Raw genomic sequence first — 13,998 nt, 5'->3', positions numbered from 1 at the left:
CTACAACACTAAACTGACACTACAAGATCGATCTATCACTAAATACACTTATATTCTATCATGCAGGTTTTGGAAAGTCAGGCAAAGGCCAGTGCTGTTCCAAAAAGATTTGGCGATGCTTTCCTTCCCAAAAAGAAAAAGACATTGCAGTGCTAAATTTAGACATGAATCCATGAGCTCATGCAGGAGGATGGATCTGCATTCATCCCTCAGAATGCATCAAATTGGATTAGGTGGTTACATCTACGCATGTGAACAAACCAAACCATAGAGCCTGCCCACCTACACTACACCCACCCAGACAGACATGAATTCATTTATCCAACAAACAGACCCTGCTGAGCTACACGAGTGTTAAGAGTATCTCCAACCGCGCTCCCAGAAAGATCTTCTTAGACGTTTTTTTCGTGTCGGCGCCGAAAAAATGGCCCAGTCGTGCTCCAGGAGCCTGATTTTCGCCGACCTGGGCCGAAATCAGCGCCGACGGACCCAGGCCAAACCCGGCACGCTGGGGGGTGCCGGGGCGAGTTGTTTTGGCGCGAAGCAGCCGCGAGCCCGCCGAGTCAGCGAGAACGGCGCTTCGTCGCCCTCATCGCCTCAGTTTTCACGGAAATTAATGCCAAGGCTGCCGCGCTGCCGCCGCCGATTAGCCTTGCCATTGATTCCTCACGGGGGCGCGTCACGGGGCGGCACGACGACGCCTCCCCTCCCGCGCAAGCATACACACGGGCGCGGCTATATAAGCCGGTAGCCTCCCTCGCCTCTGGTCACACCAGCCCTAGCCACCGAGCTCTCCCTCTCCCGTGCGCAGCCGCCGAGTCCTCCCTCTCCTGTGCGCCGCCTCCGAGCCCTCCGAGCACTCCGACAACCCCGGCGATGGCCGAACGTTTCCCCGGCGACGGCCAACGGCTTCGTCCGCCGCTCGCTCCGCGAACAGGAGTCGTGGCTCCTGTTCGAGGCCAACATCCCGGCGCCACCGGACATATGCGCCGGGCCGACGGGGTGGAGGCTCAGCAACGGGGGAGTTCTCATTCCCCCGCTGCCCGACGCCGTGGCGCGCGCCCCCTACTTCGCCGCCGAGGTAGAGCTCGTGCACGCCTCCCTCACCGACGAGCAGCTCGCCCTCCCCCAGTACGCCGCTTACAACCACGCGGCGTGGGCGGCGTACTTCGAGCGCCGTCAGGAGCAGAGGCTGGCGTCCACCAACGGGGCGCGGGTGGTGGGCGGCACGAAGAACAGTGAGGGGCGCCGCGTGTGGTGGGGCGTCCCCAGCCGCACGCTCGAGGGCATGCTGACGCACCTTGAGGACGACAACAACCCGCCGCTGGCATACCCTCCCCCGGCGGCCGTCCCCGCCCACCGCCGACGCGCCGGGCAATGGATGCCTAGGAGGTTCGGCTCCGCCTCGGCTTCCTCCTGGCACTCCTCCTCACGGTCTTCTTCCCACTCCTCCGGCTCTCCGGCGCTGCTCGGCGTCAAGGCCGAGTCCGCGGCGGAGATGCCACTCGGCCGGCGCACTCGCAGCGCCGGCATGGTCATCAACGAGGGAGGCCGGCACGCCTCCTCGTCAGCTCCTCCGCGCTTCGTCAAGCCAAAGACGGAGCCGGGTCTCGCGCCGGTGAAAACGGAGCCAGGGCTCCCCTCCGTGAAGACGGAGCACGGCGACGTGGAGCTCGACGACGAGGCGGCCCTGAAATGGGCGCGCGAGGACTTCCTGAAGATGGAGAGGGAGCGCCAGTGCGTCGCCTGCGGCGCTTCGAGCAGCACCGCCGGGGCCGCGACGAAGGAGGAGTCGTCGTCCTCGACGACAGCGACGACGATGACGCGCCGCCGCCGCCACCAGTCCGCCATGGCGACGCCGGGCAGGGGTGCAACAGGGACGGCCGCGTCAAGGAGGAGAAGGCCGCCGCCGACGACGGCGGCGACTACTCGGCGTTCAGCGATTTCTTTTTTTAGTTATATTTGCTATGTAGCGCGTCGCGAACATGTCTAATATATGCCAAAGTTTGTCGAAATTTAGCCGTATTTAACCGAACTTTGCCGGACGTTTTTTTTTAAATTAGACGCGTCTGGGGGCGGCCCTGGGGACCAACTCGCCCCAGGCCCTTTATTTGCGCCGGCTAGCCCCCAGGCGGCGATTTTAGGCGCCCCTGGGAGGCCAACGGCTGGAGACGCTCTAAATCCACTGTCTCGCTGCATCTTCTGCTGAGAGTTTTCCCTCTTACATGCAAGGCCATGTACACAAGTTAAGCGATAGTTAAATCTTTAAAGTCCTGACCTGCAATCTTATAGTACTTACTTTCCAAGGAGGCAAAAATCCTACAAGAAGAAACAGAACTGCTCAAAACTAATCATGAATATATTTTCTGAGGGGAGAATTTTTCCCATTATTTGTACCGCATATTTGGACACTAGGATACCCCAAGATGGTAGGGCTGATCACATGATGGTTGCACTGATTTAGACCATAAATAGCAGCCATTAACTCAATTGACTTGAACGTATATATGTGTTCAGATCTAGAAAAAACATGGAATCTGTACATATGGGTATCAAGATGCTCATATGCTCAGTGAAACGTTTCACTGGCATCGCGTTCAATTAAGAAGTGTGGAACCTACTTATGAGCTTAATTATATTGCAAAAAGACATTTTAATCTAGTAAATCATAAGGTAGTTGGTAAAAAAATCAGCTGCATCTTCAGTCAAATCAAGAATTTAACTTGTTTAGACGTTCTGGAGATAAGAATAAACTAAAGCAGAAGGAAATTACAAGGTGCTTCTACTATTACAGTGACCAGTATATAACCATGTACATTTAAAATGCAAAATGTGAAGCTTCCACTTGCCATAACTTCTTATGTGCTTCCTCCAGAGGAAATATTACCCTGCACAAATACAAAGTAATCAAGATAAACTTCTGAATAGGTCATGTGTACAGACAAAGGAACAACGAAACACACGGATATTGACTCACCAAAAGTTTGATGTTTTTTTTTATTGTAACCAAAGAAACAGAACTATGGATAGCAACTACAATAGCAGGTCTCAAGAAGAAATAGAGTAAGAAATTGCATCGTCCTCAATGTAGTGAATCTTCCTGCGTGGAAATGGCCGCATAACGCATCTTACAAAGTGACTCAAAGGATCCTGCAAGCCTTCCATTTCATAGTGGCCAAATCGCCAGTCCCGCAATACAAAAGTTCGCTCAATAGGCCGATCTAGACCCCCTGTAAGCCAAAGAAGACCAGTAATGCTTAGATTTGGGAAGCAAACACTGCAATACAACTCTCATTCTAGATAGCTGTTTTTTCTCAGCCCTCCCACAGCTCAATGAATAATTCAAACTGAGAATAGCTAAGCATATCTCAAACGTCATTATGATAACCAATTCAAGTGGAAATCTTAATCTTGAAGCTTAAGCAGAGGCCAGTAGCATTGACATATTTCATGACCAGTCAAAAGCAGTTGCAGGTTCTACTAATCAAGTTGTGTCTAGAAAAACAAGCCACCACCTATAGATCCTGGCAGTTCACTTCTTTACAAGAATGCTTTAAGAGAATCAATATATACCTGCATACATACGACCATGTTTATCTATTTCCCTGTAAAATGGGCGTGTTTTCTTCTGAATCGCAGCTTCTTGCAGTTCCCTCCAAGCAGATGTTCTGTCCTGTCTCATAATTTTTCCAGTTGTGACAACCTGTAACAAATATGTGTGCTTAATAATAAACATGCACAAGAAAAGACAAACTATTGATGGAAACAACATGTCTAGCAATGTTTCACCTTTTAAAGAACCAAAGTTTAACAAAAAAGAACACACTTATATTTTAGAAACAAGGAACAGACTTATCATGTTAGCAAGATTCGCTGAAACTAGAAGGTACCTTGGAGAACAAATAGTACGAAGGGCGAGGTTTCCGTGCTAGGTTATTAGCACGGTCAACAGCAACAAGCCCAAACTTGGGACCATAGCCATCAGCCCACTCCCAATTATCCGACGTTGTCCAGAATAGATAGCCAAGCACACGCACACCCTTCAAACAAATATGCTTATGAGTGTGCTGAAGTTACACACATTCCTCATGAAGACATACTACAATGCATGATTGACTAAGAACATACCATTAAAATGGCCGCGTATATGGCTAACAGGTGCTCCAGTATATATGGTTTCCGAATCAGATCAGTCTCATCAGAAACTCCATTTTCAGTAATGATAAAAGGTATGTTTAAGCTCTTGTATCGCTCATTGAACTTAAGTAGGATGCGAAACAGCCCATCGGGATAAACTCCACGACCAGATTCACTGTACTCATCATTTTCCACGTGCTTTAGGCCAGGTCCTGATATTACCTCCTGCATTAAAGAGGGAATTTTTTGAAATGTTGTCATATAGAGGACCAGGCAATTTATTTACGCAGACAGTACTCAACTCACCTGACCATAGTAATTGATGCCAATAAAATCCAACTTATCACAGATGCTATCGATGAAAGGGAATAGGGTCATTGAGTTAGCTATTGTGACAGCCGCAACATCAAATAGACCATATGGCCGTGTAAACGATACATGATGTGAAACACCAACTATTGGCATCATTGCATTCTTGCTGCCATCAATAAAGAATGGTTAGATAAAGAGAGGAACACATTCTTGCATTGAACCCATCATCATTGCTTTCTTGCTACCAATCAGTAAATGAATGGTTAGGAAAAGAGGGGACACACACTCTATCTATTCAGCTCATAATAGTATATATATTAATTAATACAATGCCACAAGATCCTATTTACCTTTCTGAATGAATGTAGTCATAAGCTTCAGCATGCGCAACAGCAATCCAATGCAAAGCTTGATTATATACACCGGTTGGTAAAGCAGATGTTGCTACTTCAATTGCATTAGGATCCCCACCAGGCCAAGCTCCGGCACAATAAGTTAGCATCACAAACACATGTGGTTCATTGAAAATCACCCAGTAGTCCACTAAATCTGACACACGGTCAACAACAAGCCTACACAACAAAACTAACGCGATTGTTCAAGAGCCCATAAACAAGAAAACAACATCCCAATGAAGAATGTATATGTTTGGCCAGTTTGACTACCAGAGAGGAGTACCTTACAAAATCCATGAAATAATTAGCAGTTTTTTCCATCTTCCATCCACCATATTCCCCAGCCCAAGGTGGAAGTGAGTGATGAAATAGGGTAAGCATTACTTTCATCCCATGCTCATGAACTCTTTGAATGATCCATCTATACCGCTCAAGTGCTGCAAAATTAACCTAGAAAATACACAATGTATGTCTTTGTTTCAGCAATACAGAGATTTGCATGCTACAAAGGAAAGAAACAATGTAATGTTTTGGGAGGCATATGAAGTTCATAATCATGCTCCCATGCATCAACTTACCGAGCTCTTGAAATCTTCAGTTGGTTCCTTAGGCATTATTCTTGTCCAGTCTACGCCCATGCGGAAAACACTAACGCCGGTTTCCTTAGCAAGTTTCAACTCAGTATCAGGATCGGACCAAAATTTAAGCCTCTCTTGCCTGAAGAAATAGATTGAGTTCTGTTATGACCGGTTTGGTCTATACCAGGAAGAGGCCCACCGGGCATTAGTATTAGGGGCTTGGCCCACAAGTTATCTTAGGCAAGTTACCTTAGGCTAAAGTTATAAATACTAGTTGTAAGACACCGTTTGAGATTAAGCAATAAAGATATTATAATCTTCTGTTGCCCGGCTCCCCAAGGAGCCGGAACCCTAGCCGCCGCCGCACCCAACCCTAGCCGCGACGGCGCCTGCTCGCCGGCGCGCCCGCTCCAGCCCTCATCCCCCTCCTCCTTGCCCATACAACCTGCGCCGAAGGCCTGGTAGGAACCCTAGTCCTACCAATTTGGTATCCAGAGACACCAGACCGATCATGTCGCTTCCTCCATCACCGCCGCCGCTGCCAAACACCACCGCCCCACCTACGCTGCCGCCAGCCCCTTCCGCGCCGATGCCGGCGAGCACGTCTGGGACCGCCACCCCGCCAGCGCCGACCACCACCGCGGCGGAGCCGCCCCCCATCCTCTCGCCCGAGGAGGTGTCGGGCACCCTTCGGGAGCTTGTCCAGGCGGTCAAGGGCATCAACCTCTATCTCGCCGGGAACCAGCCCCCGCCGCCGAGCGCTGCCACCGCTGCTCCAGTGGCCCGCCCGGCCTTCCAGTCGCCCTACGGAGGGGCGCCCCCGCCGCCGCTGCTGCTGCAGCACTACCCGTCCGCGGGGACTCCTTGGCCAGCGTGGCCGGCCACCACCACACCGCTGGGGGGCCCTCCCCAGCAGTTTCTACAGGCGCCCCCGCTGGCCACCTCGATGCTGGCTGCGGCGCCGCAGCACCACCAGGAGCCGCCACCGTCGACAGCACCACCACCCGCGCCCAGGCCCACTGGTCGGCCCCTGCACCAGGTGCAGTTTCCGCCATCGCCATCGCCAATTCCCGCGTGGGCGGCCGGCTCGTCTCCGGGCCTGGTGTATACCACGGCGCCGGAACACCCGACGCCCTCCCTTCGGTTTGACCGTCCCTCCGGCTCGGCGAACTACGGCCCGGAGATCCCCGACCCGGCACACGCGCTGCCGCCGACTGCAGCAACCCCCGGGCACGGCGGTCCGACACCCCCTCGATTCGCCAAACTGGACTTCGCCACTTACGAGGGCACGGAGGACCCTCTCAACTGGCTCAACCAGTGCGAGCAGTTCTTTCGCGGGCAGCAGACGCTCGCTTCGGACCGTACCTGGCTCGCGTCCTATCATCTCCGAGGCGCGGCGCAGACCTGGTACTACGCCCTCGAGCAGGACGAGGGCGGCATGCCACCATGGGAGCGCTTCTGGGAGCTCTGTCTCCTCCGGTTCGGGCCTCCTATCCGCGGGAGCCGACTGGCGGCCCTCGGCCGCTTACCTTTCACATCCACGGTGCAGGACTACGCCGACCGCTTCCAGGCCCTGGCGTGCCACGCGCTGAACATCTTCGGGATTCAGCACGCCGAGTTATTTGTGGGCGGTCTGCTGGACCATATTCGCGTGGACGTCGAGCTCCGGGATCCCCCCGACCTCCAGACGGCCATGTACTACGCCCGGGCTTTCGAGCAGCGGGCCCAGGCACTGCAGCAACCGTCCGGACGGGGCGGCCGCCAGCCCAGTCGACCAACGCCGACTCCTCCAGCACCGGGCCGGCCTCCTCCAGCCGCACCCCCGGCCACCACACGGACCTTCCGTCGGTTGTCACTGGCCGAGCAGCAGGAGCGTCGCCGTCAGGGCCTCTGCTTCAACTGCGATGAGCCCTACACGCCGACCCATGTCTGCCCCCGCCTATTTTACTTGGAGACGGTCGACTACACCGAGGCGGACGACTCGACCGACGCGCCACCACCACCCGAGGCGGCCGCGGACACGCCCGCGGATTCCAGGGCGACGGCGTGTGTCGTCTCCCTCCACGCCCTCGCCGGCATCCGTGGCGAGCGGACCATGCTGCTGCCGGTGACGATCCATGGTGAGCGGCCGGTGGCCCTGCTGGATACTGGCTCCACCCATAACTTCCTGCCCGAGGCGACCATGCGTCGGCTAGCCCTTCTGACGACGGGCGGGGAGCGCCTGCGGATCACGGTGGCGAACGGCGATCGCCTCCGGTGTCATGGGCTCGCCCGCGACGTTCCCATCTCCATCGGTGGCGAACACTTCTCCATCACCTGTGCAGGGATCGACCTCGACTGCTTCGACTTCATCCTCGGGGTGGATTTTCTCCGGACCCTCGGTCCCATCCTGTGGGACTTCGACGCGCTCACGATGACGTTCTGGCGGCTGGGCCGCCGCATCCGGTGGGACGGCCTTGGAGGCGCTGCGCCAGCCGTGCCACACCTCCAGCTGGTCGCCGCGTCCTCGGAGGCCGAGCAACCCCTGCTGGATTCCCTTCTGCAGCAGCACAGCGACCTCTTCGACGAGCCACGGGGTCTTCCGCCCGCTCGGGTGTACGACCATCATATTCACCTCATGCCGGGCACCACTCCCGTGGCGGTTCGGCCCTACCGCTACCCTCAGCTGCAGAAGGATGAGTTGGAGCGACAGTGTGCCCTTATGCTCGCCGTGGGCATCATCCGGATCTCCACATCACCCTTCACCGCACCGGTGCTTCTCGTCCGCAAGTCGGACGACACGTGGCGTTTCTGCATTGACTACCGCGCCCTGAACGCGCTCACGCTCAAGGAAAAGTTCCCTATACCGGTGGTCGACGAGCTCTTGGATGAGCTCCATGGGGTGCGCTTCTTCACCAAGCTCGATCTCCGGTCGGGCTATCATCAGGTGCGTATGCATCCAGACGACATCGCCAAGACGACGTTTCGCACCCACCATGGCCACTTCGAGTTCTTGGTGATGCCCTTCGGCCTCGCCAACGCCCCAGCGACTTTCCAGGCCCTGATGAACGACGTCCTCCGACCCTACTTACGGCGGTTTGTGCTTGTTTTCTTTGATGACATTCTTATCTACAGCGCCACTTGGGCCGAGCACCTCCAGCACGTCGCCATCGTCTTCAACGAGCTTCGGGCGCACCACCTCCACCTTAAGTGCTCGAAGTGCTCGTTCGGGACACCTACCGTCGCCTACCTCGGCCATGTCATCTCGGCCGACGGGGTGGCTATGGACGCCGACAAGGTGGCGGCCGTCTCCGCATGGCCGATGCCTCACTCGCCGCAGGCTCTCCGCGGGTTCCTTGGCCTCGCCGGCTACTACCGGAAATTTATCCGGGAGTTCGAGCTCATCGGGGCGCCCCTCACGCGGTTGCTTCGCCGCGACGCTTTCGCCTGGGACGACGAGGCGACGACGGCGTTCGAGGCCCTCAAGGGGGCCCTCACGACGGGCCCCGTCCTCCAGATGCCCGACTTCAACCGCCCGTTCGTGGTGGACTGTGATGCCTCGGGCGCCGGTTTCGGCGCCGTGCTTCATCAGGGCGATGGGCCCCTCGCCTTCTTCAGCCGGCCTTTCGCTCCGCGCCATCTTAAGCTGGTGGCATACGAGCGGGAGCTCATTGGCCTTGTACAGGCCGTTCGTCATTGGCGGCCGTACTTGTGGGGACGGTCCTTCCGCATTCGCACGGACCACTACAGCCTGAAGTTCTTGCTGGACCAACGGCTGTCGACCGTGCCACAGCACCAGTGGATCAGCAAGCTCTTCGGCTTCAACTTCTCCGTCGAGTATCGGCCGGGCCGCCTTAACACTGTGGCTGACGCGCTGTCCCGTCGTGACTCCGACCTCGCTCCCTCCGCCGACGAGTCCGCCGGGGCGGTCCTGTGCATCCGCTCCGGACCGACGTTCGGTCTCTTCGCCGACATTCGCCGCGCAACTGCGACGGCCGACGACGCCTTCCTTCTTCAGCAGTAGCTCACGGCCGGCGACCTGGAGGAGCCTTGGCGCTTCTCTGACGGACTACTTCTCCATGGGTGCCGGATCTTTGTTCCGGCGCATGATGATCTCCGTCACCAGGTGTTACAGCTCGCCCACTCGGTGGGTCATGAGGTGTGCAGAAAACCCTCCATCGTCTTCGCGCCGACTTCTACATCCCTGGCGATCGCGCCCTGGTCCGCGACTGGGTTCGGTCTTGTCAGACATGCCAGCGCAACAAGACGGAGACCCTGAGGCCGGCTGGGTTACTTCAGCCCTTGGAGGTGCCGTCTCAGGTCTGGGCGGATACATCCATGGACTTCATCGAGGGCCTCCCCAAGGTGGGCAGCAAGTCGGTCATCCTCACGGTGGTCGACCGCTTCTCCAAGTACGCCCACTTCATCGCGCTCGGCCATCCGTACACGGTGGCGTCCGTGGCCCGGGCCTTCTTCGACGGCATTGTCTGCCTACACCGGTTCCCTGCTTCGATCTTCAGTGATCGGGACCCAGTGTTCACGGGCCATGTCTGGCGCGACCTCTTCAGGATGGCGGGTGTCCAGCTCCGCCTGAGTACGGCGTTCCATCCTCAGACGGACGGTCAGTCCGAGGTGGTTAACAAGGTCATTGCCATGTATTTGCGTTGTGTGACAGGTGATCGGCCTCGCGCGTGGGTGGACTGGCTCTCTTGGGCGAAGCACTGCTACAACACCTCCTATCACTCCGCCCTGCGCGCTACGCCGTTTGAGGTGGTCTATGGTCGACCACCCCCGCCTATACTACCGGTGGACCCGGAGACGGCTCGGACAGAGGTTGCTGGTGACCTTATCCGCACCCGTGACGAGATGCTTGCTGAGGTCCGTCAGCGTCTCCTTCAGGCCCAGTAGCTGGCCAAGCACTACTACGACAATCATCATCGCAAAGCGGAGTTCGCGGTGGGTGACTGGGTGTGGCTGCGTCTTCTCCACCGCTCTACGCAGTCACTTGACCCGCGCGCGAAGCGCAAGCTCGGCCCTCGCTACGCCGGGCCCTTCCCTATCTTGGAGCGCATTGGGAAGGTGGCCTATCGTCTTCAGCTTCCAGCCCGCGCTCGCATCCACGACATCTTCCATGTGGGGCTGCTCAAGCCTTTCCGTGGCGAGCCACCGGCGGCTCCTCCGGCGCTTCCTCCAACCGCCGATGGTCGCATTCTTCCAGAGCCGGCAAAGGTGTTGCAGAGCACAGCTCTGTCGTGGCGTGTGGTTCGTCCTCGTTCAGTGGGCGGGCCTTCCGGAGGAGGAGGCTACTTGGGAGCAGCGTGAGGAATTCCGCCAACACTATCCAGACTTTCAGCTCGAGGACGAGCTGTTTGCGCAGGCAGAGAGAGATGTTATGACCGGTTTGGTCTATACCAGGAAGAGGCCCACCGGGCATTAGTATTAGGGACTTGGCCCACAAGTTATCTTAGGCAAGTTACCTTAGGCTAAAGTTATAAATACTAGTTGTAAGACACCGTTTGAGATTAAGCAATAAAGATATTATAATCTTCTGTTGCCCGGCTCCCCAAGGAGCCGGAACCCTAGCCGCGACGCACCCAACCCTAGCCGCGACGGCGCCTGCTCACCGGCGCGCCCGCTCCAGCCCTCGTCCCCCTCCTCCTTGCCCATACAACCTGCGCCGAAGGCCTGGTAGGAACCCTAGTCCTACCAAGTTCACAGACATGTGAGAGTTCATTTCACATAAGCAACCTTTTAGGCACAACACTGCCTGTGAAACAGCATCACCCAGATAATTGGACTGAATAAAAAGATGAATAGTAACATGAAGAATTATCATAAATAGATAACTGTAAATATGCACTTATGCTCTTCTCTTGGCACCGTATTTACAAATGGAACTGGTATCTAAAGTAGGAAAAAGGCAATAACATGAGGAGATCATCAGCCAGTTAAGGCAAACTGAAGTACTTTCTTAGTGGGCGGTTTCTATAGGGGCGTACCCACATAAATCCGGCCAGGTGCACAGGACATTGGGTACAAATGCTAGTTAACATATACATATAGTCCATATGTGTGTGACATCCCTGATCCAAATAGCTAAACACTGGGCAGCCAGGCAGGCCCAGCCAACAGAAGCTGCGGGGTCTAGCTAGCAGCAGCTTGGCCAGGGAATGCGGGCTAGATAGCCCAGGCATCCAAAGACAGGATTCCCCCTTATGCTAGAAACTGATCCAAATCTTTGCGCTGCTCTTTGTTTTTGCAGCATCGTCAGGCCGTCTTTGTTCTGTAGAAGTGAGAATAGAGAAGGCGTTCTATTTTGCTATTGGAGTCTGATGTTTTATTATTGTTCAATTTTGTATGTCGATTAATGATTCAAGTAAACTCTTTATTTGGTAACTAATCATTTAGACTACTATATCTATCTAATTATGGTGTATTGTTAATTGTTAAAGTATCACTTTATGCATAGTATATAAGTTTTTTTTAAATCTACACATCTTTGATGTCTACACGTACATACATCCGATAACCTTTTCCCTGGGTCCGCCCCTGGGCTTCTTATCATGAAAAAGAGGCCTTGGATTACAAAACTGAACTAAACTATCTCTTCATTCAGAAACAGTTTTGCCATGAACATAGATGTACTTACGGGCATGGAACATTGTGCCAAGCAGCAACATTGTGGCTGCAGTTATCTCCACCACTAGATTCTTCACCCTCAGAAAACTTTTCAAATCCTCTGAGCATAGCCTCCATGGCTACCCTAAGAGGCTTCCTTTTCTCTCCATCGGTACCCTTTTCGTCCCCACTTAGCCTAGAAGATGGCTGAGAGCCTCCATCACCACCAGCAGAGGCCATCACTGCATCGACTTGTTTCTGGTTGCGCATGGACTCCTTGTCATCAACGGATTGTTCGGTCGCAAACTGAAGCCAAGCATCGTCCAGCCTGTCTTCAACATGCGCAGGCGCGGTCGCTAACCCGAAGAAGAAATCATCATCTTCTGCAAACAATTTGAAGCACCATCAATGATTTTTGATGCTACAAGTATGCTAAACAAAATGTGAAACATGGTTTTAGTCTATTTCGATTTTTTTTTCCAAAGTGTGAACAGAACTGTGCCAACGAAGATCCACAAATACAGTACTGCATGACAATGGCAAATCTGATCAGCCACACCCACAGCACCACAGTTTCCAAAAATGGATTGATTATAGGTTGATCAATTGGCAGACAATGAATTGGACCTTTCCGAAAAAAAATAGACAATGAATTGGCGAACCATACAACTACATCGATAACCCACCAAATTCATCGTTACCATATAGCTAAATCGCATCAATGTAGCGCCTTTCTCAGGAGGCAGATATTAAAAACATGGTTCAGTAAAGAGAACCGGGAGGAACGCGGACCTGCTGCGGTGGCGGAGGAGGGCAGGGAGCGGAAATCGACAACGGGGTCGGCCGACTCGTCGATGGGGCTACGGATGCGGCGGAGGTGGCGCCTCCGGAACCGCGCGTAGGAGGCCGCGTTTGCCGCCGTCGCGGCGGCCGCCGCAAGGACGATGAGCTTCGCGGCCACCGCCAGGAAGGCCGGCCATGGCATTTCCGTAAATACAACCACTCAGCCAGGTTTTATTTATTTTTCCTGGAGGAGAAGATAGGAGTGGCGGGAAGAGTACTGCGGCGCTCCCGGGGATGAGGATAGGGGCTTGGTCCGTTGGTTGAGGGCCCACAAGACACTTGGCGTTAGCAGGTGGTGTTCCCAGATTTTTCTAGGCCCACCAGTGAGTGCGACCGTTGACGAGAGTGTGAGACTTATCGTTTTTAACGGACTTTCTTGGATATTTTTTCCTAGGCTTGCTCCAGTTCTTATAGTCCTCTCGTCACTAGATGGTCTATGAATGATGAATGTAATTATTATTATGATTGATGTTTGTTGTACTGTTATGACTAAAGATGAATAAGTCCGAAATTTTCTCATAAAAAAACGCCCATCAAAACAGACATAGTATTTGTTCACGAACACGTCCGCAGCCAACCATCCAACCACAATACAAATAAATTTGAATATGATTCATACAAATACGATGAAATTCATGCAAACGAACATAAAGTTTGATAAAATTTCATTCGTAAAACTTAATAAAACCTAAACTGATTTGTAGCCGACGGTGACCTCGTCCGCCTGGCTGGACGGCGGCACCTTCATCGCCGTATGTGTTGTCATCATCATCGGAGTGATCCTTCCAACGACGAAAGGGCGCGGGGTGTCGTGGTTTTGTCACGGCAGATGTCCTCGTGAAAGGATGAAGTCTAGAGGCCACTGCAACTAGGATGTCGCTTGAGAGGGATTGATTGGGAAATGAAGGACACAAATTTACCCAGGTTCGGCCCTCACGATGGAAGTAAGGACCTACTTCTTGATTGATATTGCTGGAAATCTCAATTACAAGGATGCGGATTCGCCAACCTAGCTCTCGATTGATCGTAATTTAGTCTTTTCGTCTCCAGAGGCTCTCTTTTCCGTCTCCAGAGGTTCTAACTGAGTCCGGGTTGTATTACGACCCGTGTTCTATCCCGCTTTCTACTTATCTCCC

The 13,998-nt window shown here is 53.9% G+C and overlaps 1 protein-coding gene across 2 annotated transcripts; it reads right to left on the bottom strand.

The window, feature by feature from the left end:
• Positions 1-2,677: 2,677 nt before the first annotated feature.
• On the bottom strand, positions 2,678-13,083 carry SFR2 (Glycosyl hydrolase superfamily protein). 2 transcript variants are annotated; one of them, XM_087518077.1, is made up of 11 exons: positions 12,812-13,083; positions 12,051-12,399; positions 5,423-5,561; positions 5,128-5,294; positions 4,800-5,021; positions 4,444-4,615; positions 4,129-4,362; positions 3,891-4,040; positions 3,574-3,703; positions 2,978-3,230; positions 2,678-2,888 (listed from the first exon to the last, which is right to left on the bottom strand). In XM_087518077.1, exons 1-10 carry the CDS (start codon positions 13,002-13,004, stop codon positions 3,049-3,051), a joined length of 1,938 nt encoding a protein of 645 aa, XP_087374203.1. In that variant the 5' UTR covers positions 13,005-13,083; the 3' UTR covers positions 2,678-2,888; positions 2,978-3,048. The 2 variants fall into 2 exon arrangements, with proteins under 2 accessions (XP_087374203.1, XP_048571119.1); XM_048715162.2 differs by having other exon boundaries at positions 12,051-12,402; positions 12,812-13,082.
• Positions 13,084-13,998: the final 915 nt, after the last annotated feature.

The sequence above is a fragment of the Triticum urartu genome, chromosome 4A (genome assembly GCF_056163025.1).
Source record: "Triticum urartu cultivar PI428250 chromosome 4A, HENAU_Tu73, whole genome shotgun sequence".
NCBI classification, from domain to species: Eukaryota; Viridiplantae; Streptophyta; class Magnoliopsida; order Poales; family Poaceae; genus Triticum; species Triticum urartu.
Note: the sequence above shows the minus strand (reverse complement) of the source record. Positions and strands in the feature narration are given on the sequence as shown.

Bases quoted from the DNA above. Each gene is read 5' to 3' on its own strand.
- SFR2 (XM_048715162.2), bottom strand. From the start codon at position 13,004: ATGCCATGGCCGGCCTTCCTGGCGGTGGCCGCGAAGCTCATCGTCCTT. The intron at 5,022-5,127 runs GTACTCCTCTCT...TTTGTTGTGTAG, and splicing joins TATTTCATGGATTTTGTAAG to GCTTGTTGTTGACCGTGTGT. The intron at 3,704-3,890 runs GTACCTTCTAGT...TATTTGTTACAG, and splicing joins CGTACTATTTGTTCTCCAAG to GTTGTCACAACTGGAAAAAT.